Below are 23,099 nucleotides of genomic sequence, written 5' to 3'. Positions count from 1 at the left end.
GTCCACTATGACCCCTAGATCTCTTTCTGCCATATTCCTTCCTGGACAGTCTCTTCCCATTCTGTATGTGTGAAACTGATTGTTCCTTCCTTTTGTTTCAACTAATTTGCCAGGTAGTGACATTAGACTTACCGGTCTGTAATTGCCGGGAAGTGAGGAGTTACTATATTGTTAGTGTTAGCTAACATATCCTATGCTTCAAATCAACCCGTTTAACACATTTTAAAGTCTACGCTACAGTATAGAATGTATTAGCTAATATCTTTGTATCCTAATCAAGAAAGAAATCCTTATGCCCTCTGTTTGAAGCAGAGCTGTCTCCTAGCTCAGCGTTTCTCAAAGTGGGGTCCGCAAGGATACTCCACAGGATCTATGGGCCCTGCTGATCAACTGCTCCATTGGCATGCAGCAGGAGCAGGGAGGGGCTGGGATCATGTCTGGGACTGCCAGCCGTGCAGATCAGCTGGTCTCCCGGAATCAGGCTCTATCTCTCGGAGGCTACTGAAGCCAAAGGAGAGATTTTAGGTCCTAAAAGTCTAGCAGGGCTCTGGCTCTGCGCTGCTCTTGGAAGTGTCCGGCATGTCCCTGGGGGGACCGGGGGGTGGTGGTGGAGGTCTCTGCGCACTACCCCTGCCCCAAGAGCAAACTCCTCAACTCCCATTGGCTGGCAACTGCTGCCAGTCGGAGCTGTGGGGGTGGTGCTGGCGGGCAGGGGCAGCGCGCGGAGACCTCCTGCTCCACCCCACACACCTAGGAGCCGCTGCCAGAGGGATGTGCTATTCGCTTTAAAGAGCCACCCAAGGTACGCACCACCCGCTCGGAGCCCTTACCCGCTCCCACACCCAAACCCAGAGCCTGCACTCCCTCTTGCACTCAAACTCCCTGTCCCAGCCTGGTGAAAGTGAATGAGGATAGGGGAGAGCGAATGACTCATACAGTGTAAGGTCAGAAGGACCATTATGATCGTCTAGTCTGACCTCCTGCACAACGCAGGCCACAGAATTTCACCCACCTACTCCTGTAATAAATCTCTAACCCATGTCTCAGCTGTTGAAGTCCTCAAATAATGGTTTAAAGACTTCAGGGTGCAGAGAATCTTCCAGGAAGTGACTCGTGCTCCACTCTGCAGAGGAAGGTGAAAAACCCCCAGGGCCTCTGCCAATCTGCCCTGGAGGAAAATTCTTTCCCAACCCCAAATACGGCGAACAGCTAAACCCTGAGCATGTGGGCAAGACTCACCAGCCAGACACCCAGGTAAGAATTCTCTGTAGTAACTCAGTACCCGCCCCATCTAACATCCCATCACAGGTCATTGGGCATACTTACCGTTAGTAATCAAAGACCAAGTAATTGCCAAAATTAGGCTATCCCATCATACCATCCCCTCCCTAAACTTACCAAGCTTAGTCTTGAAGCCAGATATGTCTTTTGCTCCCACTGGAAGGCTGTTCCAGAACTTCACTCATCTGATGGTTAGAAACCTTCGTCTAATTTCAAGTCTAAACTTCCTGATGGCCAGTTTATATCCATTTGTTCTTGTATCCACACTGGTACTGAGCTTAAATAGTTCCTCTCCCTCCCAGTATTTATCCCTCTGATATATTTATAGAGAGCAATTATATCTCCCCATAGCCTTCTTTTGGTTAGGCTAAACAAGCCAAGCTCTTTGAGTCTCCTTTCATAAGACAGATTTTCCATTCCTCGGATCATCCTAGTAGCCCTTCTCTGAACCTGTTCCAGTTTGAATTCATCCTTCTTAAACATGGGAGACCAGAACTGCACACAGTATTCCAGATGAGGTCTCACCAATGCCTTGTGTAACGGTACTAACACCTCCTTATCTCTACTGGAAATACCTCGCCTGATGAATCCCAAGATCGCATTAGCTTTTTTCACGGCCATACCACATTGGCGGCTCGTAGTCATCCTGTGATCAACCAATACTCCGAGGTCCTTCTCCTCCTCTGTTACTTCCAACTGATGAGTCCCTAGCATATAACAAAAATTCTTGTTGTTAATCCCTAAATGCATGACCTTGCACTTTTCACTGTTAAATTTCGTCCTGTTACTATTACTCCAGTTTACAAGGTCATCCAGATCTTCCTGTATGATATCCTGGTCCTTCTCTGTGTTAGCAATACCTCCCGGCTTTGTCATCCGCAAACTTTATTAGCACACTCCCACTTTTTGTGCCAAGGTCAGTAATAAAAAGGTTAAATAGATAGGTCCCAGAATCAATTCCTGAGGAACTCCGCTAGTAACCTCCCTCCAGCCTGACGGAGGGGAGAGGGAGTAAGAGGGGAGTGGGAAGAGGTGAGATGGGGGTGTGGCCATGGGGGAAGGTGTGGAGTGGAGTCGGGGCAGGGGCCTGAGGCTGAGCAGAAGGGTTGGGGGTTCCTGAAAATTTTTAAATCAAAATGGGGGTCCTCAAGTTGCTAAAGTTTGAGAACTGCTGCCTGGGCAGTGGTTTATATGCTGCGTGAAGAGGATTGCAAAGCAATTTGTGAGAGGAGTGAATCTTAACAATGACAGTTGTGGTGGTGGGAGTTCATATGAGCCTCTCTCTTGCTTGTGGTAGGAAGCCAGGGGTCTTTGTATCAGTATGTTTGATTAAAGAAGCTGGGAGGCTTGAGATTGAAACGCAGAAGTACTTATTGGGGTACTGTGTTCTCATAAACAATAAACAATTTGAGTCAGTCCCATATTAACAAACACGATCCCTGCCTCCACCTGGCAGGAAACCACCTTGTTTAAAATGACACCCCCTGCTTAACAGCACAGCAGCAAAGAGCAGTTGACTGCCCTCCAGATCCACTAGAACCTACGGAACCAGCTCCCCTGACACTCCATGCCATAATAAAAGTTTGGTGAGCTTCAGGGTACAGCACAAAGCTTCTTTGCTTCATCATAGTATAATTAAAGCATGGAGTGTCAGGGGAGCTGGTTCCTTAGGTTCTAGTGGATCTGGAGGGCACCCAACTGCTCTTTGCTGCTGTGCTGTTATGCAGGAGATGGAGTGAGGCAGAGGAAAGTCTCTTACATAACTGGGTCCCAGATCATTCAAAGTTCAACGATTATAACTATCCTCTTGGACTGCAGCTGGAAGTGAATTAGTAGATGTTCTGAGCTCACAGCACCTCATCTCACTTCATTGGCTACAGCACTGACACTTGCTTTCTGCACTGGCTACAGCTTTTGGATGCTTTGCGGATGTAGTCTTAAAATGAGCAGATTGCCATAATGCAGCCTGAAGGTGACACAGTCATAGATGGCTAGTGAGATCTTCATTCAAGATGAATAGTTCAGGGCAACCTGGTCAGATTTAGATGAGAGTGGAATTACTAGCTGTTGCTACTTTAAGATCCAGGAGCATCCACGAGCCAGCATGATCCTGAAACTGAATCATGTCGGCAGACTGAGCATATACCCACAGTAATGCTGCACAACCTCTGCCCTTACTTTCTGTTCTGTTCTGTTCTATATAGGTTCCTATACTGAATTCTCATGACTGTAGTATCTTAGTGTCTTCCAGTAGTGCAATAAGCAACGTGACAAATGTCTATCACCTAATGCTTTTTTTTCTCATCAGTTTACCTTGTTTCAGCCAGCAAAAGGCAGAGAAACAACAGCAACTGGGTTTTGACACATACAAAAAAACTGAGTGTCTTCTGCTTCCTGGTAGTATTGCAGCTCATAAAATCTGTTTCCCCTAGTGGCACATCATGTTGAACAGCAAGGAAGAGAGAATGGAATGTGCAGGGGCCGTTGGACACAGTTGTGAGCGTTTACTCTGGTCTGTCTCTGCTGGAGGGACTATAACCATTTTAAAGGTCTGGCATGGAAGTCTTAGAATCATAGAATATTAGGGTTGGAAGGAACCTCAGGAGATCATCTAGTCCAGCCCCCAAATGGCCCCCTCAAGGATTGAACTCACAACCCTGGGTTTAGCAGGCCAATGCTCAAACCACTGAGCTATCCCTCCCCCTTAGAGTCATAGTGACATGGAAGGCTGCAGAGAGATCTAATAATTATGATGGATTGATTATCTGCATTCTGTGCTAGGAGGAAAAGGTGAGGCACGACTAATAGGTCAGTCTCTGTGCCATCCCTATATCTAAATTCATATTGATAGGGATCCAGGGAATCTGTGGAGTGGCCGCAATCCCTTTTTCTCAATATTATTCCTCAAAAGAAGGGAGATGCAGCCTTTGTAATAAGCAGTGCAGCTGTTGCTGTTCAGGTGATTTTGAGCTAGAGTATAACCACTGACATTGGCCATTCTTGTCCATGTATCCCATATCTCATCCCTAGTTTTCTTTCATCTGGAAAGGAAAGATTTAGATCAGAAGTGGTGGAACACAATTGTACAGCATCTCTAGTGCATCCAGTAGCAGTTCTGGTCTCAGAACTCAGCCAGAGAAGATGCTAATAGTTACCACCTTTCTCACTCATACAGTGTTCAATATGCTTGCTCAATCTGTCTCCCCTACAGGCACATACATATTGAACAGGAAGGGTGAGATTGTTGGGGGAGGGCAGGGGGGTTGTCAGAGAAGTAGTCTGAAAACTCCTCTGAGAGAAACTCCAGTATGTTAGTGTTAAGTCTTCCTAGATTTACCAGACTACCATGGCTCTGAGCACTGGTTTGGGCTTCACTGATTCAGTGGTGGAATAAAATTACAATTTAGACTCTGTTGTGTCATAGGATACTAAATAGTCTATTTTCTGTAGTCAATGTGATGTGGAGTAAGATTTCTGCACAGGGCCTTGTGAGCAGGAAAGAGAGCACATGTCCCTATCTAAGGGAGATATTAGTGTGTGGCTCGAGCTCTTATGAATGGATAAAAGAGACGGGTTGTGTACAAGGAAGGGTGGATTGGATAGGAACTAACGGAGTAGAGAAGAAGGATCATACAACCCACTTCCTTTGTTCAGATGTGTGTAGTTTTCCAGATTTGTGTAGTCCTGCCTGCTGTGTCTTGGTTTACCAGTCCTCTTTCCCTCAGGTCTATACAGGACACTGGCACAGAGGTTTTGGGGACTTTGCATTCATAGGTCAATATAAAGGTGATTGAAACAGAATAACTCTGCCAAACTGTTTATCTTTGTTTTTCTTTGTTCATGGTTATCTCAGCTGATGTTTTTCCGGTAATAGTTTACTGCTATGGCAATAAAATGGTTTGGGCATTTGAACAGTTCTGGTAAAAGGCTAGCAAGAGATCTGATAACTTACAAAAGGTCCTGGAAATATTGAGCCCAGCAACCACTCTGGAAATCTCCACCCCTGTTGATTTACAATCAACTAAGAGGTTAGAATATGCTCTCCTGGTGTGACTGAGGCCATGTCTACACTTACAGTTTTGCAGCGTGGGTAGTTACAGCTGTGTTCGTACAGCTGTGTAGGGCCAGCGCTGCAGTGTGGCCACACTGACAGCTACCAGCGCTGCAGTGTGGCCACATTTGCAGCACTTGCAGCACTGTTGGGAGTGGTGCATTGTGGGCAGCTATCCCACAGAGCACCTCGTCCCATTTTGGCGCTGTGGCTTGTGGGAAGGGGAAGGAAGTGTGCGGGTCTTTCCGCTTCCTGTTCCAACGCCCCGTGGTGCTTTGCTACACATTCCGAGCAGTTTGGCGGCATTGTGAGTCTGCAGCGCGATTTATGCGATTTTTGTTACAAATGGAGCCTGAGCTGCTGAGGACCTTGCTGATGAATGTTGCCAGCACATCACGCATGGCAGTGGAGCTATTCCTTCAGCTGCAAAGTGACAGTGAGGAGTCAGACGATGATATTGAAACGCCTGACGCTCAAGACACTCAGTTGCTTGTGGCAGTAACAGATGTGCTCAGCACCATGAAACGGCGCCTTTGGGCTCGGGAAACCAGCACTGAGTGGTGGGATCATATCGTCCTGCAAGCATGGGATGGCGAGCAGTGGCTGCAGAACTTTCGGATGAGAAAAGCCACTTTCATGGGACTGTGTGCTGAGCTCGCCCCTACCCTGCGGCGCAGGGACACGAGATTGAGAGCTGCCCTGCCAGTGGAGAAGCAGGTGGCTATTGCAGTCTGGAAGCTGGCAACTCCAGACAGCTACCAATCGGTGGCGAACCAGTTTGGAGTGGGAAAGTCCACCGTTGGAATGGTGCTGATGCAAGTTTGCACAGCCATTAATCGCACCCTGCTAAGAAGAGCTGTGACTCTGGGGAACGTGCAGGACATTGTGGATGGCTTTGCAGAAATGGGTTTCCCTAACTGTGGAGGGGCAATAGATGGGACGCATATTCCTATTCTGTCCCCACCCCACCTCGCATCAGAGTACGTTAATCGCAAGGGGTATTTCTCCGTGGTTCTGCAAGTGCTTGTGGATCACCATGGGCATTTCACTGACGTTTACTCAGGATGGCCTGGAAAGGTGCATGATGCACGCATCTTTCGGAACAGTGCCCTGTTCAGGAAGCTGAGGGCCGGGACTTTTTTTCCCAGACCGCAAGATCACAGTAGGGGACGTCGAAATGCCCACTGTGATCCTTGGAGACCCTGCTTACCCCTTAATGCCATGGCTCATGAAATCGTATACAGGGAAGCTTGACAGGAGCAAAGACTGGTTCAACTACAGGCTGAGCCGGTGCAGAATAACTGTGGAGTGTGCTTTTGGCCGTTTGAAAGGGCGCTGGAGTTTCTTTATGGGAAGCTAGATTTGGGGGAAAGCAGCATCTCCGCTATTATATCCGCGTGCTGTACCCTCCATAATATTTGTGAAGGGAAGGGTGAAAGATTCAGTGAGGAATGGACCTCCGAGGTTCGACGCCTAGAGGATGAATTTGCACAGCCAGAGAGCAGGGCTACTAGAGAGGCCCAGGAAAGGGCTTCAAGGATTAGGCATGCCTTAAGGGAGAAATTTGATGCTGAGAGCCAACAGTAATGTTTGGTGCCTTTGCTGTGCTCCTTTCTACCTTGGGGTACAATATTTACCACTTCCTGCAATAATAAAACGTATTGTAAAAGCCATAAAATCCTTTATTCAAAGTACAGTACATAAAAGGCCAGAGGGGTTAGGGTGGTGGACTGTACATTCAGAGGTTTGAATATGTCCTGTTTGGATTACTGTTCAATGTCTGCTGCACTTCAGGATTACTATGCTGCAGAGTAATGGGGGTGGAGTGCACAGGGTAAGAATTGTAGTTCTTCTTCGAGTGATTGCTCACATCCATTCCAGTTAGGTGTGCGCGCCGTGCGTGCACGTTCGTCGGAAACTTTTTACCCTAGCAACTCCAGTGGGCCGGCAGGTCGCCCCCTGGAGTGGCGCCGCCATGGCGCCCAATATATATCCCTGCCGGCCCGCCCGCTCCTCAGTTCCTTCTTACCGCCGTGTCGGTCGTTGGAACTGTGGAGCGCGGCATAGCTGTCCTCCACGTCCCTAGCTCTCCTAGTTTCTATCGCTTGTTTATCGCTTATCTCTAGTTCTATATAGTTGTTAATTAGTATTGTTAAGTAGATAGTTTAGTAAATAGCTGTTAAGTAGTTTCTTGCCGGGGGCTTAGCCCTTCCCGGCACCGGGCGCCAGGCTCATGCCTGTTTCGCCAGGCTTCAAGCAGTGTGCGGCCTGCAAGAAGCCCATGCCTACCAGCGATCCCCACGAAGCGTGCCTGAAGTGCCTCGGGGAATCGCACAGATCTGACAAGTGCCGCATCTGTAAGGCTTTTAAGCCGAGGACAAAAAAGGAGAGGGATCAGAGGCTCCGAACTCTCCTAATGGAGGCGGCACTTGACCCGTCGACTTCGCAGACCGTGGTTTCGGCACCGGCACCGGATCGCTCCGGCACCGAGAAGACTCCTCGGCACCGACCTTCTCCGGCACCGGAATCAGAGCCTAGGCCGTCGAAGTCTAGTACTCCGGCCAGGCAGACCCGGCTTGAACGCCCGGCCTCGACATCGGCCGCGGCGCCGCCGGCACCGTCAGCACCGTTGACTCCGGGCCCGGCGGGTCCGTTGAGTCCGGTGCCGCCGAGCTCCCCCATGAGATCTGGGGTTGAGATAATGGTCCCATCCACACCGGAGACCTTCGCCTCGGCTCGGGACCTTATTGCCCTGACGGAGCCTACTCGGCTGCCACCCCCGGCTCCTCCGGTGCGGGTCACATCCAGAGGCAAGCCCATGATGTCAGCACCACCCACAGACAGTCGTTCGCCATCCAGGCCCCGACGTCTTGGGCGCTCCAGATCCCGACGCCGCTCGCAGTCCCGGCACCGCTCCCCTCAGCGGTACCGGTCGCACTCGCGGCACCGGTCGGCATCGAGACGGTCGCGGTCAGGCTCCAGTCGACACCGGCACCGCGACTCGAGGAGCAGGTCCCGACGCTACTCGCCGCACCGGTCGACCTCCCGGCACCGAGCTGGTGGCAGGTCCCGGTCCCGGTCCCGATCTCGCTCGACCTCCCGGCACCGAGCTGGTGGCAGGTCCCGGTCGACCTCCCGGCACCGAGCTGGTGGCAGGTCCCGGTCGATCTCCCGGCACCGAGCTGGTAGTAGGTCCCGGCACCGAAGCGGCGCCCGGTACCGTGACAGATCCCGGTCCCGAAGCAGCGCCCGGCACCGTGACAGATCCCGGTCCCGGTCCCGATCCCGGCACCGTTATGACTCCCGGCACCGGTCCCCGGCGCCGAGACGATCCTCCGTGCCGGCCCGCGCAGACCCGTACCATCCAGGGTCGGCCCCGCCGTGGCCCTCGAGGCAGCCGTCCGTGTCCTCCCAGACGGACAGCGGCTATGCGCTGGGCACCGACCGGCAGGCGGCGCTGTTTGCTGATCCGCCGCTACAGGACCAAGGCCCCCCACAGTGGGGATTCTGGACACCCTGGGCGTACCATCAGGCCCAGGGCCCCCAGCAGCTCCCTGCTAGGCCGGCGACTGCGGAGCGTAGGGCCCCTGAAGCCTCTTTGTCTCGCCCCCCTCCCTCCCCGGAAGGGGACGAAGGGTCCAAACAGCAGGACTCCGCTGTGGCTCCGGAGACAGAGGCGAGGGCTGAGGAAGACCCTCAGTTGGACACTATTGTGCCTGGGGTCTCATCATCCTCCTCCCCGGATGAGGCGGTGGCGGGTACCTCCTCCAACAGTCCCCCCCCGCTGGATCTCAGGGCGCACCAGGACCTCCTCAGGCGATTGGCTCAAAACCTGAGTCTGCAGGCAGAGGAGGTCTCGGAGATAGAGGACCCAATCGTCACCATCCTCTCTTCCGATGCTCCCACTAGGGTCGCCCTGCCGTTTATACGGACCATTCAGGCCAATGCCAATACTATCTGGCAGTCCCCGGCCTCCATCCCTCCGACAGCGAAAGGAGTCGAGAGGAAGTACATGGCCCCTTCTAAGGGGTACGAATATTTACATGTTCACCCGACTCCCGGTTCACTGGTAGTGCAATCGGTGAACGATAGGGAGCGTCACGGCCAGGAGGCTCCGGCCCCTAAATCCAGAGAAGCCAGGCGGATGGACCTCCTTGGCCGTAAGGTGTATTCGGCTGGGGCGCTGCAGCTCAGGGTCTCTAACCAACAGGCCCTGCTGAGCAGATACGCCTTTAACTCCTGGGTGGCAGTGGACAAATTTAAGGAGCTGCTGCCACAGGATGCTCGCCAAGAGTTTGCGGCCATCCTGGACGAAGGCAAGAAGGTCGCGCGCACGGCCTTACAAGCCTCCTTGGACGCTGCGGACTCGGCTGCTCGTACCCTCGCGTCAGGAGTTACGATGCGTCGCATCTCCTGGCTGCAGGTTTCCGGCCTTCCGCCAGAGCTCCAGCACACGATACAGGACCTTCCTTTCGAAGGCCAGGGCCTGTTTTCCGATAAGACAGACCCCAGACTTAAGAGTTTAAAGGACAACCGGGTCATTGCGCGGTCCCTCGGGATGCACACCCCCGTGACACAGCGTAGACCCTTTAGGCCGCAACAACAGCAGCACCGTCGGCCGTTTTCCCAGTTCCGCCAGCGGCAGGACCCTTACAGGCGCCGCGGCAGGAACGGGAGGCGCAGGCAGTCGGGGAACCAAGGGGGGCAGAACCAAGGCTCCTCAAAACCCCCGCCTGGTCCTAAGCCTTCATTTTGAAGGTGCGCTCGAGGGCGCAGTAACAGTTTCCCCTATGGATCCTTCCCCTCCGTTTTCCAACCGCCTTTCGTTTTTCCTCCCGGCGTGGTCCCAAATAACATCGGACCGCTGGGTCTTGAGCGTGGTGCAGACGGGGTACCGCCTGCAGTTTGTTTCGTTCCCTCCTTCCCGCCCTCCTTCCTCGTCCCTCTTCAGGGACCCCTCTCACGAGCAATTCCTTCGGCAGGAGGTGCAGACGCTCCTCAGCAAAGGAGCTATAGAGGCGGTTCCCGAAAACGAGAAAGGCAAGGGGTTTTATTCCCGCTATTTTCTGATCCCCAAGGCCAAGGGGGGCCTCAGGCCTATCCTCGACCTGCGAGAGCTCAACAAATACCTCGTGAAGTTGAAGTTCCGCATGGTATCCCTGGGGACCATTATTCCATCCCTGGATCCGGGAGACTGGTACGCCGCCCTCGACATGCAGGACGCGTATTTCCACGTTGCCATTTGGCCACGCCACAGACGCTTCCTCCGCTTCGTTGTGGGGGCTCGTCATTATCAATTTGCGGTCCTCCCGTTTGGCCTGTCCACGGCCCCGAGGGTGTTTACAAAATGCATGGCAGTTGTCGTGGCGCATCTTCGGCGCAACCGTGTCCACGTGTTCCCTTATCTGGACGATTGGTTGATTCGGGGCACGTCGGAACAGCAGGTGTACAGCCATGTCCGCGTGATCACCGGCATGTTTGCGAGTCTGGGCCTCTTGATAAACACAGACAAGTCCACCCTGAGGCCCACTCAGAAGGTGGAATTTATCGGGGCCGTCCTGGACGCCACTGTGGGCAGGGCCTCGCTGCCTCGGCAGCGGTTCCAGACCATGGCGGCGATCGTTCAACGCTTGCGGTCAGCCCCGTTGACGTCAGTGAGGACATGTCTAACCCTGTTAGGCCACATGGCGGCGTGCACTTTTGTGACCGACTACGCTCGGCTCCGCATGAGGCCTCTCCAGCTGTGGCTTATCAGTCATTACAGGCCAAGGCAACCGCTAGACATGTTAATCACAGTCCCCCAGAAGGTCTTAGATTCCCTCGGCTGGTGGGTGGACCAGTCCGTGTTGTGTGCGGGTCTTCCCTTTCACCCGTCTCAGCCCTCGGTATCCCTGACAACGGATGCCTCAGATCTAGGCTGGGGGGCCCACCTAGGGACCCTGCGGACGCAGGGCCTATGGTCCCAGGAGGAGGTGGGGCTACATATCAACATGAGGGAGTTGAGAGCGGTCCGCCTTGCCTGCCAAACGTTTTGTCATCAGCTTCAGGGTCGTTGTGTAGCCGTGTTCACGGACAACACGACGACCATGTATTATATCAACAAGCAGGGCGGCACCAGGTCCTCTTCCCTGTGCCTCGAGGCGATACGACTCTGGGACTTTTGCGTAGCCCACTCCATTCACCTCAGGGCTTCCTTCCTTCCCGGAGTACGGAACACGCTGGCGGATCGATTGAGCAGATCCTTCCTGTCACACGAGTGGTCCCTTCGACCGGACGTCGCTCTCTCCATTTTCCGGAGGTGGGGTTATCCCCGGGTGGACCTCTTTGCGTCCAAGGGGAACAGGAAGTGCCAAGCGTTCTGCTCCTTTCAGGGCAGGGAGCCGGGGTCGATAGCGGATGCCTTCCTCATCCAGTGGTCGACCCACCTGTACTATGCGTTTCCTCCGTTCCCTCTGGTTCACAAGGTCCTCCTGAAGGTGCGCAGAGACAGGGCTCGTGTGATCATGGTGGCCCCGGCATGGCCCAGACAGCACTGGTACACCATGCTGCTAGACTTGGCCGTAGCCGGCCCAGTTCCCCTGCCCCTTCATCCGGACCTGATTACCCAGGACCACGGGTCCCTCTGTCACCCAGACCTGCAGTCGCTGCACCTAGCGGCGTGGCTCCTGCGTGGCTAACTGGTTCCGAGCTGCGCTGCTCCACGCCTGTGAGGGAGGTGCTCTTGAGCAGCAGGAAACCGTCCACAAGAGCCACGTATTCGGCAAAATGGAAACGCTTCTCCTGTTGGTGCGTAGAGAGAAATCTCCGCCCTATGGAAGTTTCGGTATCCGAAATCTTAGACTATGTTTGGTCCCTCAAAGAACATGGTCTGGCCTTATCGTCGTTGCGAGTCCATCTGGCAGCTATCTCCACCTTTCACCCGGGTGCGGACGGTCGCTCCGTCTTTTCTCACCCAACGGTGTCGAGATTTCTTAAAGGGCTGGAACGGTTATTCCCTAACGTCCGTCCCCCTGCTCCAACCTGGGATCTTAACCTGGTGTTGTCCCGACTCATGGGGCCCCCCTTTGAGCCGTTAGCTACTTGCTCCCTGCTTTACCTCTCTTGGAAGACTGCCTTTTTAGTAGCCATCACCTCAGCTAGACGGGTGTCGGAACTCCGAGCCCTTGTGGTAGACCCCCCATATACGGTCTTCCACAAAGACAAGGTGCAGCTTAGACCACACCCTGCCTTTCTACCCAAGGTGGTCTCAGCCTTCCACGTCAACCAAGAGATTTTCCTCCCGGTTTTTTTCCCAAAACCTCACTCCTCAGGCAGGGAGCAGCAGCTCCACTCGCTGGATGTCCGTAGAGCTCTCGCGTTCTACATAGAGAGGACCAAACCCTTCCGCAAATCCCCCCAGCTTTTCGTGGCGGTAGCGGACCGTATGAAAGGGCTTCCTATCTCCTCCCAGAGGTTATCCTCATGGGTTACGTCCTGTATCAGGACCTGTTATGACTTGGCCCATGTCCCTACGGGCCGTGTGACTGCGCATTCTACCAGGGCGCAGGCGTCGTCGCTGGCTTTCCTTGCCCGTGTGCCCATCCAGGAAATCTGTCGGGCAGCGACCTGGTCATCGGTCCACACCTTTGCTTCCCACTACGCCCTGGTACAGCAGTCGAGAGAGGATGCGGCCTTCGGAACTGCAGTGCTCCGTGCCGCGACTTCTCACTCCGACCCCACCGCCTAGGTATGGCTTGGGAGTCACCTAACTGGAATGGATGTGAGCAATCACTCGAAGAAGAAAAGACGGTTACTCACCTTTGTAACTGTTGTTCTTCGAGATGTGTTGCTCACATCCATTCCACACCCGCCCTCCTTCCCCACTGTCGGAGTAGCCGGCAAGAAGGAACTGAGGAGCGGGCGGGCCGGCAGGGATATATATTGGGCGCCATGGCGGCGCCACTCCAGGGGGCGACCTGCCGGCCCACTGGAGTTGCTAGGGTAAAAAGTTTCCGACGAACGTGCACGCGCGGCGCGCACACCTAACTGGAATGGATGTGAGCAACACATCTCGAAGAACAACAGTTACAAAGGTGAGTAACCGTCTTTTATCAGGGCTGGTAGGTGATCGTACAGGTGTTGGGGGCAGCTGGGGGTAATAAGAAACTGGCTGCTGGAGAAAGGTGTTTTGTGCAAATACTGGGGAACAAGAAAGAGAGCTTTGGGCGGGGTGTGGGTTACCACGGTACAGATCTGCCTGCATGGCTACGAGAGACTCGAAAGAGTCAGTTTGGCGAGCCAGGAGGCTTATCAGGTGCTTTGAGGTTTTTTTGGTAGCCAATTCCTTTCTCCTGCTTTCTGTTTGCCTCCACTCATACATTTTCTCTCTCCATTCCTGCGTCTTCCTACTTTCTCTGTTGTAGTGAATCATAACTGCTTTGATCAATTCTTCTTTTGATTTTTGGGGATTTTTTCTCAAGTTCTGCAAGCGACGTGAGGCCGGTGATCCGGCTGCATTAGTCAAGGTCACTAAAAAAAAAAAAAAAATAGAAACATGTAATACACAGAGGCTACACTGTTTATCATCACACAGTGAAGGAGTTTTTAGACTTTTTGTAGCATCATTCCCACATACCTAACATAACACAGAGAGGCCAGGGGAGCGAAGGCATGGCGAGCAATGGGGTGAGTGTTTCTGCCCCGACTGCACCTGGGAGGGGGAATTGACCATTGGGTCACTGGGGTTTATCTGCACTGGGTACAGGAGGTAGCTGGTGTCCTGCACAGGGGACAGTAGTGAACAGGAAGGTGGTGAGCTGCTGGCGGGGGAGGGGGGGGAAACGCGTTCCGGCCTGCTGGTGAGGGGGGGAACTGCCCGGGCTGCTGCCTGCTGGAAAGGAGGAGGGGGAAACGCACCGCGGGGCTGGCTGCCTGCTGGAAAGGGGGGGTGGAGACCGGAGCACGCTGCGGGGCTGGCTGCCTGCTGGAAAGGGGGGGTGGAGACCGGAGCGCGCTGCGGGGCTGGCTGCCTGCTGGAAAGGGGGGGGTGGAGACCGGAGCGTGCCGCGGGGCTGGCTACGTGCTGGAAGGGGGTGGGGAAACCGGAACGCACTGCGGGGCTGGGGGGGGACCGCGAACCTGGCGCCCTGCACTCAAGTATCCCTAAATTCTCAACAGGGTTTCCTACTGCCAGATATATCACTGCTGTGTGTTACCTGGGAAGAGAGGGAGGGTCTTCTACAGCAATGTGGATTCCGCCCTGGCCCCTATGCAGCTTGCCTGTGTGCAGCCATGGTCCCCCCACCCCTCGCTGCACAGTGGATCGGACGAGTTAGCCTGACCTGGACAAGGACCATGGTGGCTCTCCCTATAAACTTGCGAAAGCACATTGCCCACGCTCTGGCTGCAACTTTTCAAGAGATTACCGAGGCAGATTACAGAGACGTGATAGAGCAAATCAATGGGCTATTCCACATTTAGGCATGCATGCAGGCAGCCATAACCCCAACCGTCCTCTCCCAAAACATAAAAATCTGCTTACCCCGAGCACACTCCTCAGCTTCTTCCTCACCAGCAACTTCCAGCTGCTGTGACTGGCTAGCCTCCTCCTGGCTTGAGAAGAGCTCCTGGCTGCATGCCTCCTGGGACTCCGGGGTGTCTCCTTCCACCCCAGTAGCCTGACTCTCGGCTTCCTCTACACCCTCCCCCACTTCTCCCTGCTCTGAACTCTCCATCGTGCTCCTAGGATTGGCAGTGGGGTCACACCCAAGTATGGCATCCAGCTCCTTGTAAAAACGGCAGGTTGTGGGGGGCAGCTCCTGAGCAGCGATTTCCCTCACGGGCTTTGCAGTAAGCACTCCTCAGCTCCTTTATTTTGACCCTGCACTGCAACGCGTCCCGTTCATGGCCCCTTCTCAGCAAGGACTGCGATATCTGCCCATAGGTATCATAATTTCTCTGGCTGGAGCGCAGCTGTGCTTGCACAGCTTCCTCACCCCAAACACTGATGAGGTCCTGCAGCTCGGAACTGTTCCATGCTGGGGCTCGTCTGGGGCGTGGAGGCATGGTCGCTGAGTGATTGAATGATTGATTGCACTCCACACCTGGCTGAGCAAACAGGAAGGGGATTTTTAAAATTCCCGGGGCATTTAAAGGTGGGGTCAGCTGAGCCCAGGACAGTGGAGTGTGCATGATTACCAGAGAGGCTTCTAAGGTATGCTGGGATACCTCCTTATACCCCGGAGGTCAATAAAAGCGCTGGTGGGCGTCCACACTTGCTGACCAGCGCTGGATCACCAGCGCTGGAATCCCTACACCCGAGGCTCGACCAGGTGTACAGCCAGCGCTGCAACCAGGGAGTTGCAGCGCTGGCCGTGCTTTGCAAGTGTGGACGGATCCTAAGTTGCAGCGCTGTAACCCCCTCACCAGCACTGCAACTCTCTAGTGTAGCCATGGCCTGAGTCTCAGGCTGCTGACAGCCAGCTATTGATCAGAGTAGGGGCAAGAAATCAGTGTAGAGATCTGAGGATGTATTACAAAGATAAACAGTGATCTTCTGCCTCTTCCAAAAGATGCAATCACACCTTCCTGTTGTGGAACTTGCTTCTAGCCAGCATTCACAGCAATTTATGACTGATGGGGGTGAAGAAGGGGATGTAGGAGAGAGATTATCTGCAGTCTTTGGGGTTGAACCTTCCTAGCCAGAGAAGGAGACACCTAGTTTTATTGTCTTATCAATTTCAGAGGCGTTGTCTTTCATCTGGTTCCTTTTGCCCCCTCTTCTCCAGAAGTCTAGCAGAAGAAACTGTATAAAAGGAGACACTGTAAACAAAGATCCAGGTCTTCCGTTGCTTGTTCTTCCTGAACAACCAGCTAGATTTGGATTTGATGGGTTGCCTGTGTGCTTCCCCTCCCCCGTTCCCCCCTCCATTCTGAGACCATTTGGACCATTTCCTTGTGGTATGGCATGAAATTACCAGAGATCACTATGTGTTGGCGATAAGCCAATTCTCGTCCATGTAGTACTCCTACCATCTATCCCACTGCAGGCATCCCTCTCACAAGATATTTCTCAGAGCGAAGGTGGATCCTTTATTAAAGGAGAGAGCAACAGAAGAGACAATGCAGTGCAGAGGGAAAGTCTTTGTACTGCAAGAGAGATGGCCTTCATATCAGACCAGCTCATGGAAAGTAACTGCACTTTTGCATGTGAGACAATCACTCCATTAAGTGCCTAGCTAGTTAGTAGCATACCTAAAACACCCAGGGAGTAAGTAGGTTTCTACCGAGAAAACTGTCTAATTTGGACTGGCAATCTCCAAGTCATAAAGGAATCCCTGAATTCAATACAAGTCAAGGCTTTCCTTCCAGAAAAGAGGATTCCTCAATGACCGCATGTCCACCAAGTCTTTCCTGTCCCTCCTCTTTGGCTTCAGTTCTGTCTGTGTGCGCATCTGTGAAATGTAGCAGAGTTGTGTAAAACTTTTGGGGGGTTGCATAAAATAACAGTTAAACAGGAGGTGGTGTTCCCATCTGGTTCTCTGTAACACTTTAGATTCATTTCATTTAGATCCTTCTGCCAGCTTCATATATGGTTCTGTTACCATTTTAGGATATCACAAACACCTTGCTCCTACAGTACCTTTTATATTCTTGAGTTTGTTTTCTAAGCAGGGATTTACCCTGGGTTTCTACCTAGTTCAGTATTCTCCCGCTCAGAAGTCTTTGACATTTTCATCAATTCCCTATGCTTTCTTCGCAGAAATTTTGGGCAGCAGTGAATATAGAGGTTAAGCTTGGGTTTTCTCTTCACAGCACTGGGAGTTCTCTTCACTCCACACTCAGCAGAGTTGTAGGCCGCAACTGCTCTCTCAGGGTGAAATGATCATGATTCCACCTTTTTCTGAAATGAACTAGTAAGGCTGTAGTGTTCCTTATTGGATTAACCTATCAGAAAATAATCTAATATCTGACATAGCTTGGCTGTTAGGAGAGGTGCAAGATGGGATTCAGGAAGCTTGGGGCCTTCTGTATCAATGAACTCTATCCCAAGTAATCGTTACACAATTCAGGGGATGGGCTCTCATGTAAAGAGCAGCCTTGATTGTGATCGAGACATAATCTGTCCATAGGTTGGACACAATGGCAGTGTATGTGATGCGAATGTAAATACAGATTTCTGGCTCCTTATTGCCCTGCCACTCAGAATGGGGTTTGTTTGTATTTTGGGGAGTGGATGGGACTAGTTTCATGAAGGGCTATGGGGATAGATAACAGCTGTTGTAATTGGATGCAAAAGGAGTGAACAGCTTGTCTGTTAATCAGCACTGAGTTTAGTTTGGGGAAAGTAGCAAATTGGCTCCTTTCAGGTTGAGGCTGGGTTGTAAAGAAGGGCTTTGGAGCTGCAGGTGATAGTTTAGCAACAAGCACAGGTGGTTGTGCATGCCTCCTGCTGGAAAGTTGCTTTCTCTCTTTCTCTCCCCTTCTGCTGGAAGTCCTCCTGGGGGAGTGAGTATCGGGAAAACCCTGTGCATATAACAAAGGTTAACAAAAATGCTACATACTGTTTTTTCCCTGCTAGGTTTCCCCATGTCCGTGACGTGTTGGCCGAGGCTTTGCGGCTCCTCCCCACCCTTGGAGCAGCCAGTCGCTACCTTTTGGACTCCGTGATCCCTGACGGACGTCATGAGCATTGCAATCCCTCTGGGAGTCACCACACCAGATACATCCTACTCAGATATGGCTGCAGGATCCGAGTAAGTGGTATTTCCTCTGAATGTGTGTGAGTGAGTGCAGAGCTGAGCTCCTTTTCAGACTCCAGCATCTTTGGCAAACCCAGAATGGAGGGAACAGATGAACTAGAGACAGCAGATAGAGGAAGGAGGAGCTCCAAAGGTATTGGATTCCTCCTTCCCAAGGCCAGTACAAAAGCTATATGCTGCTTCCTTTACTAAAACTAATACTAAAACAGTGTGTTTTCGGTGGAAGTGCTTGGGAAATCTCAGCTCAGGTTAACAAGGGCTGTTGCACATCTGCTACCCTTTGAAAGAGTGGTGAACTAATTAATGAGCTTGCACTGTCCAAGAGAGTCTTGAGCAGTGTAAGACGTTATATTTCTGGAGTGGGAGGCTGGGGACTGCGGTGTTTAGCTGGTGCCTCTCTGTATAATTCATGACTGGCTGAGAGAGTATTCATGCAGTTTAACTGGGTGTGGAGCTCTACATGTTGATGACTGAGTGATCATAGCCCCAGAGGGGTTTGTTGTTTGTCACTGGCATAGCATTGTGTGAGACAGCCCAGGCTGGAGAGTTAAGGGGGCACAGCAGTCCCATAGTTCCAGGTTGTACCCTGGGGATCCTGTCTCACTGTCTTAACAAGCTAAGTGTCCTTAAAAGCTAGGTTTTGTCTCATCATATGCTGATGTAAATTTCACAGGTTGGGTCTCTCTTCAGCCTGGGACCACTCCCCCTTAGTTCAGTTCTTTGAGAGATGCTGATATCATGAGCAAAGAGATGGGAGGAGAGGTGAAATGGAGGCCACAGGATCTGTCACTCTGTCTTTTATATCACCCTCCCCTCTTTGAGGATTATTCCCGTCTGGGATGCAGGCAATAATAGTAGTCTATTGTGGATGTGAGGGTTGAGCCATCTCTGTGATGAAATGTAAATTTCTTGTTTATACTTTCTTGTTGCTGAAGAATGGCTGTTTAAGCTGGTGATTGCTCTTTAACACCTAGCTGGAGTGCTAGTATGTCTTTGTCTCTGAAAAGCTGGTTTGGACCTGACTTTCTAACTCTGGAACATGTGACAACAAAGTTATGCAGTAGAAACATATAACTTTACGAGCAATGTTGATACACATATTTTACCAGGACAATAATGTTCAACAGATTGAGTTTTCAAATGATGCCTCACAAGGCATTCTTTGTACAAAACTTATCATAGTCTTGTAAAAGTGGTGATCGTAATAATATAGATCGTCACACCGGTATACTTCCAGTTTCTATTCCCCTGCATCTCTCAGTGAAGTCCTGGCTGCATCTGCTCTCTCCGAGAGGTGGGCCACTTGTGTTTTGTTTTGTTTCTTTGCATTTTCCTATTCTCTAAGGATATCATCAGCACAGGATTCTCATACCTAGGTTTTATGCTTCCCAACATCAGACAGACCACCCCAAGCTCTGGTAGGACTTTGGGTTAGGATGTGAACTGTCCCTTGGAATATTGATTGTGCTCAACCAAGAAGCTCCTCACAGGAGATGCTGCTCCTGCTCTTTATCTCTCAGACCTAGTCTGCACGACAAAGTTAGGTCAATGTAAGCTACCTTGCATGGGCCTGTTTATGCCTCTGTGCTCAAATTTGTCTCTGACTAACTTAAGTGACCCATTACAGTGACACAGTAAAATCACCTTCCTGAACTGTGTAAAACTATGATCAATCTACTTTGGTCAACGCCGTATGAGTGTAGACACAGCATGACCCATGTCAACACGAACAGTCCTCCAGCCAATGTCCCACAGTATCCCAGGCCGCACAACAGTGACCACTCTACTCACAATTTTAAACTCCATTACCTAGGAGTGATAGAAACTGGAAGCCCCCCACCTTTAGATACCTTATGTGTTTTTTGAAATGCCCTTTTCAGGTTGCCCATCTTGGCAAGCATACCTAGCAGCTCACCTTTGTCTGTGTCCGGCACATATAGAGAGGTACTAGATGCACTCCTGCCTGGGACAGGCAAGAAGTGTTGCATCTCCGGGGCCTGTGGAGAGACGAGGCTGTGCAAGCTATGAGGAAGTGGGTTTTTTCCCCTTATGTTGTACGTGAGCCTTAATAACAAGGAGTCCGGTGGCACCTTAAAGACTAACAGATTTATTTGATCCTGGAGGACTTTGGGTTAGGATATGAACAGATTTATTTGGGCATAAGCTTTTGTGGGTAAAAAACCTCACTTCTTCAGGTGCATGACTCCATCTGAAGAAACAGACTATTGTTTTTGTGGATACAGACTAACACGGCTGCCCCCTGTTACTTGACACCTGTGAGCCTTAATGTTTTGCATGAATACCGTATGTGCCTCAGTTTCCCCTGTGTATTACACCAGTGCCTAGGTGGTCGGGATAAGGGTGTCTCTCTTTTGCTGAAACCCCCAGGGGCAGGTGAGATTGCTTCAGCTGCCTGCAAGTGGACAGTGGCCAAACCCCTTTGTAACCTGAGAACCAAGAGGGAGATGTGACCAAATGACACTTTGCCAGGAAACAAGACACAGACTGGAGGAGGGCAGTGGGCATGTTGGAGGCCAGGCAGCTGGAAGGGGTCAGACTCAGGGGAAGGGTCAGGATCCCAAGACTCTGGGGTTTCCCTCTCCCCAAGGTGGACTTTACTGAATGGTCCTACTTTCTGCGCTAATGAGATCTGTTCTAAGCTATGTTCCTGTTAACTAATAAACCTTCTGTTTTACAACACTGGCTGAGAGTCATTTCTGACTGCAACGTTGGGATATAGGGCCCTTTGGGGGTGCGCATGGCTTCTGCAGGCGTCCTATTCCGATGAACTCACTGTAGGGGGCTCACGGTGTGAACAGGAGTGCTGAATGCGCCAAGATTGGAGCCAGGAAGTTCCAAAGCCAAGGAGGTTTCTTGCCTGGACATCCATTTTGTGAGGGGAGTTAAGCTGCACCAGAGTCTTGGCTAAGCTGCTCCCAGAGCAGTTCCAGATTACCCAGACTGTGAGTCCCGTGAGGGTCCCAAGCAAGTGGACTCCCAGAGGGGCCCATGGCGAGAAACAGGCATAGAATCATAGAATATTAGGATTGGAAGGGACCTCAGGAGATCATCTAGTCCAACCCCCTGCTCAAAGCAGGACCAATCCCCAACTATTTTTTTTGCCCTTGATCCCTAAATGGCCCCCTCAAGGACTGAACTCACAACTCTGGGTTTAGCAGGCCAATGCTCAAACCACTGAGCTATCCCTCCCCTTATGCTGGAGGATCAGAGAGCTGCGGTTCCAGGAGGCACTGGAGCCCAGGGCTTAATCCCTAGTAGAGCATGGACCCCCCAGAAGGGCTGTCACGATGAAGGGGGGTTCCTCCTGGTGACCGTAAGGAACCGAGAGAGCCTAGGGCCTGTGAGTCCATGACACAAGCACAACTACGGAACAGCTGTAGAAATGGCAGATTGCACTGGGGATGCAAGCAAAGGGATGTAACAGGGATCAGTAGCAGTGCCACGTGAAAGCGAAGGAACTTTACCAGGGATACCACAAGGCAGGGGAGGGCAACTCCTGCTACCGGTATCCTTTTCTCTTTGTGGCCTTCCCTTCCCAGTCCAGTGGTTTTTAGTATGGTTATTTTTCGTTGGTTCTTTCATTAACACCCAATATAAGAGTAAACAGTGTAACACTGTTGCAAAGAAAAAAAGGACATCATTTTGGGCTGTATTAGCAGAAGTATTGTAAACAAGATATGAGAAATAATTCCCCCACTCTTCTCAGCACTGATAAGACTTCAGCTGGAGTATTGTATCCAGTTCTGGTCACCACACTTCAGGAAAGATGTGGACGAACTGGAGAAAGTCCAGAGGAGAGCAACAAAAATGATTAAAGGTGTAGAAAACATGATTTATGAAGTTAGATTGAAAAAATTGGGTTGGTTTAGTCTGGAGAAGAGAAAGTGGGGGCGGGGGGCGGATGTGATAAGACTTCAAGTATTGTTCTCCTTCACCACTGAGGACAGGACAAGAAATAATGAGCTTAAATTGTAGCAAGGGGATTTAGGTCAGACATGAGGAAAAACTTCCCGTCAGAGTGGTTAAGCACAGGAAGAAATTACCTAGGGAAGCTGTGGAATCTCCATCACGAGATTTTTTTTTAAGAACAGATTAGACCAGTGGTCCCCAACCTTTTTCGTCTGGCAGTGTCATATGGTGAGCCACAGAGGACTGTGGCCGTGGACAAGCCTCCGCCGAAATGCCGCCAACAAGTGGCAATGTCAATAGGTGTCGCCGGTACAATACCGCCGACAAGCAGCACCATCCAGAGGAGTCACTGCCGAAATGCCGCTAACGCCTCTGGATGACACAGCTTGTCGGCAGCATTTTGGCGGATGTTCATCTGCTGGCCTGTACGTGGGCATGCCTAGACGCCCCGTGGGCACTGTGTTGGGGACCTCGGGTTAGATAAACATCTGAGATGGTCTAGGGTTCTCAAACTGGGAAGAGCACGGAATATATACTTGGAAGGCGTGAGAAGGCAGAGTGGAAAGCAGCGGCTGCTGGCCCGGAATCCACCTCTGAAGGCAGCACCACCGCCACCAGCAGCACAGAAATAAGGGTCGTATAGTATGGTTTTGCCACCCTTAGTTCTGTGCTGCTGCTGGCGGTAACGCTGCCTCAGAGCTGGGCGGCCAGAGAGCTATTTACTATATATTTAAATTGCTCTGTTTGAATCAATGCCTTATTGTTTTTAATATTTAGTGAGAGTTGTACATTGATTTTTTTTTTATATCAGTATATGTACTTGTGTGTGGGGATAAACTACTACAAACACGAAGAAGAGAAGCGTGATAAAATAGGTTTGAGAACCACTGGCCTAGATGATACTTAGTCCTGTCTTCGTGCAAGGGACTGGACTAGCTGACCTACTGAGTTCCTTCCAGTCCTACACTGTTCTGATTCTGTGATGTGAAGGATCATTTGACCTCCAGAGACCTCAGAAGGTCTTTGGGCCTGAGTCCAGGACTACTGCTTTATTTCTAGCTTCGTAACCATCAGCACCTCCTACCTCGTGCCTTATT

At 51.5% G+C, this 23,099-nt stretch overlaps 1 protein-coding gene across 7 annotated transcripts in view; it reads left to right on the top strand.

The window, feature by feature from the left end:
- The window catches only part of SETD5 (SET domain containing 5), a 200,203-nt gene that overhangs the window by 61,909 nt on the left and 115,195 nt on the right, over positions 1 to 23,099 (top strand). For all 7 annotated transcript variants that reach the window (XM_030570399.1, XM_030570398.1, XM_030570400.1 and 4 more), the window contains exon 2: positions 17,892 to 18,066. In XM_030570399.1, the coding sequence (XP_030426259.1) occupies positions 17,996 to 18,066 (71 nt within the window). In that variant the 5' untranslated portion in view covers positions 17,892 to 17,995. The remainder of the gene's footprint in view (positions 1 to 17,891; positions 18,067 to 23,099) is intronic.

Source organism: Gopherus evgoodei, chromosome 7 (genome assembly GCF_007399415.2).
Source record: "Gopherus evgoodei ecotype Sinaloan lineage chromosome 7, rGopEvg1_v1.p, whole genome shotgun sequence".
NCBI lineage: Eukaryota > Metazoa > Chordata > Testudines > Testudinidae > Gopherus > Gopherus evgoodei.
This window is presented reverse-complemented; position numbering and strand designations above follow the sequence as displayed.